The 6000-nt window shown below is 40.0% G+C and overlaps 1 protein-coding gene across 1 annotated transcript in view; it reads left to right on the top strand.

Annotated features, from left to right (window-relative positions):
• The first annotated feature begins 828 nt into the window (after nucleotides 1-828).
• FILIP1 (filamin A interacting protein 1) overlaps nucleotides 829-6000 on the top strand; it is a 223104-nt gene continuing 217932 nt past the window's right edge. The window contains exon 1 of the mRNA XM_081530782.1: nucleotides 829-3665. Within this exon, the coding sequence (XP_081386908.1) occupies nucleotides 3545-3665 (121 nt within the window). The 5' untranslated portion in view covers nucleotides 829-3544. The remainder of the gene's footprint in view (nucleotides 3666-6000) is intronic.

The raw sequence follows: 6000 nt of genomic DNA, 5'->3' as shown, positions 1-6000 counted from the left end.
ACTCAGTGTAGCTTTCCAGACTCCTCTCTCCTATGCTCTGTCCTGCCTGCCATGGCCTTGTTTATGTTTCTTGAAGGTTCTGTGTTGTCTTCCACATGAGAACCTTTGGACACAGATTACTTCTTCCTGCTATAGTCCACATGGCCTTCTTACCCTCCAGGTCTCGGGTTAAAACAGCAGTTCCTCAAATAAGCCTTCTCTTTTAAGAGTCCTCAATTTAGCTCAGGTTACCTGGAATTCCAGAAAAACATCTACTTCTGCTTCACTGACTATGCTAAAGCCTTTGACCATTTGGATCACAACAAACTGGAAAATTTTTTAAGAGATGGGAATACCAGACTCCCTTACCTGCCTCCTGAGAAACCTGTATGCTGGTCAAGAAGCAACAGAACTTGACATGGAACAATGGACTGGTTCAAAACTGAGAAAGGAGTATGTCAAGGCTATATATTGTCACCCTGCTTATTTAAATTCTGTGCAGAGTATATCATGAGAAATGCCAGGCTGGATGAATCACAAGCTGGAATCAAGATTGCTGGGAGAAATATCAATAGCCTCAGACATGCAGATGTTACCACTCTAATAGCAGAAAGTGGAGAGGAACTAAAGAGCCTCTTGATGAAGGTGGAAGATTGAGGGCAGGAGGAGAAGGGAGCAACAGCGGATGAGATGGTCAGATGGCATCACCAACTCATGAGTTTTAGTCACCCATGGACTTGAGTTTGAGCAAACTCTAGGAGATAGTGAAGGACAGGGAAACCTGGCATGCTGCAGTCCATGAGGTCGTAAAGAGTCAGACACGACTTAGCAACCGAACAGCAACCTGGAAAGCAGGACCCGAGACAAGGACTATATGAAGCTGTACTTGCTACGTATCATTTCTGGGCAGTGAGATTAAGAGATGAGAGGAAGGAGAAAGGATGGGAAGCATGTGAGGTGGAGCAACATAGTGCTGACCGTGTGCTATGACAAGCCCTGCAGGGACGTATGTAGCTGGCCCCTAGGGTGGGCTGCATGGATGGACAGATAATCAGTGGGGATCACCAATCTGGGGCTTCTTACAGTGACATCTTGGATTGGGAATTCTCAGATAACCTGAATGATGTACATTTGCTCATCAAACCTACTGAAACCTGGCTTATGGTAATGAATTCTCAGCATAGGCTATATTTTTTCTCTTGTCCAGCCCAGGCCAAGATGGATAAGCTTCCTTCTTATTTCCCTATGTCTGCTATTTTTTTTTTTTTTTGGAAGTTCAAGTGTCCTAGCTTTATTCAGGGATCTCACTTCCAGATCTTAATGTCAGAGATCTGAGGCTTCATATCCTATTTCAGTAAAAAAGATCTCTTGGGTTTTGAGACTAATAACCCCCTTCTCAAACCCCAGGGATCTCATCAGTTTACATTCCCTGCTCCTGCTTTCATTTCCCTCTTTGTTTCGGGCACTTACTGGTTTCCCATGGTTCCTTTCATGCTCAGCTGGTTTTCAAAAAGAATATTAGTGATATTTTAGCTAGCATTTCTAGGTGCTTTGTTGGAAGAGATTTTCAAGATTTTTGGAGGATAGTCCAATACTTTTAGAAATAGAAGTCACATACTGAAATCATGCATTTGCTGGTTTGATTTCTGTCTCTTCCCCACAAGAGATAATATGTTCTACAAGGGAAGGAACGTTGTCTGAAGTTCTGTGCCACACACAGTGTTTGCACATAATTTCCTCTCATGATATCTTTTTAGAAATGAATCTTGATAATGTTAACATGCATTTGGAGATGTAACTCTACTCTGAGCGCCAGAGGATAGTGACTCTGTTTCACTCAACTTTATTTTTCCAGGGAATTTAATGTAGTTTCAGGGATGAAAGTGAAAGTGGAGTCACTCAATCATGTCCGACTGTTTGCGACCCCACAGTCGCCTACAAGGCTCCTCCATCCATGGAATTTTCCAGGCAAGAACACTGGAGTTGGTTGCCATTTCCTTCTCCAGGGGATCTTCCTGACCTAGGGATCCAACCTGGGTCTCCCGCATTGCAAGCAGATGCTTTTACCGTCTGAGCCACCAGGGAAAGTCAGTTTCAGGGACAGAGGGCATGTTTTCTCTAAGTATTTGGTGGTTAACTTATCCTTATAGAAAACAGAATTATAAAAATAAGTAACTCTTTTATGTTTAGTTATTATCGGAATGTTAAGATGGATATTTACAGTTTTATATTTTCAAAGTTTCCCCTGACCCCTGAAGCTTGAAGTAATCTTTCCTCTGTCCAGTTTTTATAACCCTTCTTGCTTTGCCCATTTGATTGTATATCTGCCTCATCTTCGTTGCCAGACTCAAAGCTCTTGAGGGCAGTTCCTTCTGTATTCTTGTCTTTAATCCTCTACTGCTTGCTGGGTTTTTCAACCCTGGTACTATTGACACTCTGGCTGGATAATTCTTTGCTTTGGGCAGCTGTCCTGTGCATTGTAGGATATTTAGCAGCATCCCTGGCCTCTGCCCACTGGATGCCAGTAACATTCCTCAGTTGTGACAACCAAAAATGTCTCCAAATGTTGCCAAATGTCCCTTCGGGGGGTGCGGGGAGGACAGAAAGGCTCTCAACCGAAAACCATCACACACAGGAAATGCCTCACACAGAGTAAATGCTCCCATTTGATTATTACATAAGTTCTATAGCAAATTATGATTGAATTCCACAAAGGCAAATACAGGGGTCATGTGTTCCTGAGGAGACGGGTCTCGTTTGGACCAGCCTTCCTGCCTGCAGGTCTGCACTGGCACTGAGCTGAGCTCAGCTTCCGTCACACTCACCGTCAGCTCCCTCCTCAAAGCCCGTCCTCTCATTCCCTCTAGTTGTTTACAATCTGAAAACACCTGGAGGTGCGGAGACTGGTGTGCGGCTTCTGTCCACTGCTTCCATAGCGCATGCATTCATTTTCTGACAAAGGCTGTCAGTCAAATTTGCATTCGAATGCATCTGTTTTACAGATGACAGGATTTCTAAGCACACGCAGACAGAGGATTAGAATACAAAATTTGACCTGGAAACTGTAACATTTTTTTTTCTCCCTTAAGCAAGGCTACAACTAATTTAATCAGCAGTTTTGAAAAACAAACATTCCTGCTTCCTATTTTTACATGGTTTATGGTGTTTTCAACAGTTTAGAAAGTTACAGAAACGCCTAGGCAGTAAATTATGTTTTGTAAAAAAGATGTTTATGTTAGAAACAAAGCTTCTAACAAGGAACACATTTTAGTTAAGAAAACTGATTTCAGGCAATGAAAATGATTTTAGGTAGTGGAAATAGACGGCGATGAGTCCCTGTTCCCGCTCGTGCTCCACGCCCACTCTTAGGGCACTGGCTCCCCGTCAGCTTGTGTGATGTGACTGGCACAGAGGTGGAGGGTGCTGAGTCCTGGTGGGGTGTGTAGATTAAATTCCATTATCTCCCCTTGTCCATGGAAGAGATAGGCTTAGAGAGATTAAGTCATTTAAAAAACATTAGTTGAAGTCAGAGCAAATTGTCCTTTTTCCCAGGGCTCTGTCTACCATGAGACATATTCAGATAGTGATGTCATATTCCAGATATTGCTGGGGGAGAGAAAAAAGTGTTTCTCTGTCCCCAGTCACCCTCAGTCTATGGCAGCACAATGACTGGAACCTTTACTCAGGTAAGCCCCCAAATTGAAATTATTTCCTCCTGGCACCCTGCAGAATGTCCAGGCAGAGCCCAGACACAGTCTATGGCTCAGAGGGAAAATGTCATGGGAGAAAGTTAGAGAAGCAAACGCAGTGATGTAATGGTATGAAGAATGAAGACATTTGCAAGGATAATAAAGTAGAAAAAGCATGCAAAGCAACTGTAGTTCATTTTGAAGAATCATGAAAATATGACCTTTTTCTTTTCCTTATTTGTGAGCAAATATTGAGAGGAACTCAATTAATGAATGCCAGACCCACACCAGACAAAATTCAGCTGTGTTCTTTTGTTCAGTCATTACGTTATCTTAGGGCTGGTTCATTGAGATCCTGAATAGTAACAAGAAAGGCGAGTCATACCAAGCACAGGTCTTCAGGTACCACCTCAGCAAAATACTGGAAAATCACCAATGAAAAATGATTTTAAGTAATCTTATTTTTTTACTGTGAAAACAAACACCAATTAAAAAATTAGAAAACATACGGAAAGATGATTAAAATTATTGCCATTTATGTATTTCAGATATAAATATACATACACATATATACATATATATGTATGTATTTCTGTAGAAATACATGTCATGGTGTGGGATGGAATATTTATATCTATATCATACCTATTTTCTATATATCTACTGCCATGTGATAATACAATAATTCATTAATGCTATTTTATTATCTGCTGTTTTCACTTAAATTCTGGGGAATGTCTTTCTGATTCATTAAATAATTTAACATTCTTCTGCAATGTTATTTTCATAGCTAAAAATTCTACAAGGAATTTATAATTGGGCTTTCCTGATAGTTCAGTTGGTAAAGAATCTTCCTGCAATACAGGAGACCCTGGTTGGATTCCTGGGTAGGGAAGATCCCCTGGAGAAGGGAAATGCTACCCACTCCAGTATTCTTGCACTTTCCTGTGGCTCAGCTGGTAAAGAATGCACCTGCAATGCGGGAGACCTGGGTTTGATCCCTGGGTTGGGAAGATCCCCTGGAGAAGGGAAAGGCTTCTCACTCCGGTATTCTGGCCTGGAGAATCCATGGACTGTGAAGCCTATGGGGTGGCAAAGAGTCAGACGTGATTGAGGGATAAACAAGGAATGTATAATTAAGGTATAGAGTTAAGTTTGCTTTAAAAAACGATTGCTTTAGGATTTTCATTTTCTTTTTTATTATCTCACTCTACCTAATGATTCTGATTTCTACATTCTGTAGATTCAGATTTTTTTATTTATTTAATACTAGGCATTTTAAGAACTTTCTTCATCATTTCATCATGTGATTGACTTACCACATAGTCCTCAAGGTAGGTGTCTAAAAGAAAGCTTTGAGGTACAAAAGTTTTAGTTATTTCATCATTTCAAAACACTTTCCTATACCTGATTATTTGTTCCAGGTCTCCCAGATGAATTATTACCACATTTTCAGATGAAAGGGGTAAAGAATGCAAATATTATGCCTATGAGGGCCTGCTCAGCTATAAATGGATATCAATTTAAAGTATTTCTGAGCATTGTTTACCCTGAGTCTTTCACCCTTTTAATGACATTTCCTGTTAGTAACAGCATCTGTTGGCCTACAGCTTTTAAAGCTAGACATCTTACTTTCTTGACAGTTTTCTCTTTCATTATCAGATAGGCAAATCCGTATGTTGATGAAAGCAAGAATGAAGCCTGCTTCCCCAGTGGTTTAAGGACTAATTTGCCACAGGCAGGACTTTTTTTACTTTCCTTGCTCTTTTCTCTTTCAACTTTTGATCTCAGTCCCTAATAGTGTGTCTTTAATATTAATCCAGCTGTCTTCTTAATTAGCTCATGACATCAGGGGAATTCCATGTGTTTTCCAAGTAAAGACTCACTTGGGTCCAAAGAGTTCAGTTCATAGAGATATTTTAAGATGACAGTCACATTAATATTAATAATGAAAAGAATAACTAGCATTTATTGAATATCTACTTATGTGTCTGATAGTAAGCACCGTTTTGAAGACATTTTGTTCTAGGAAACTTAAGTGTGAGAGGAGAGAGAATGCTGTGATAAATACCCATTGCCCAGTTCAATAACTGTCAGATTATGGCCAGCCTTGTTTCATTAGCCTCTCCCCACTTCTTTTCCTCCCCTCACACTACATTGTTTTGCAGAAAATTCCAGATATCATTTATTTTATCTGTAAATATTTCAGAAGATAAGAACTCTTAGGAATTATATACTTAAAATTATTTTTAATTTTTAAACTTTTTACTAAATAGCAACATTCAGACAAAAAAATACATAAATCATATGTGTACAGCTTGATTTGTTTTTG

The sequence above is a fragment of the Giraffa tippelskirchi genome, chromosome 9 (genome assembly GCF_054371585.1).
Source record: "Giraffa tippelskirchi isolate mGirTip1 chromosome 9, T2T-mGirTip1v1.2.pri, whole genome shotgun sequence".
NCBI classification, from domain to species: Eukaryota; Metazoa; Chordata; class Mammalia; order Artiodactyla; family Giraffidae; genus Giraffa; species Giraffa tippelskirchi.
The sequence above is the reverse complement of the archived record's forward strand: the minus strand, read 5'-3'. Positions and strand labels throughout refer to the sequence as shown.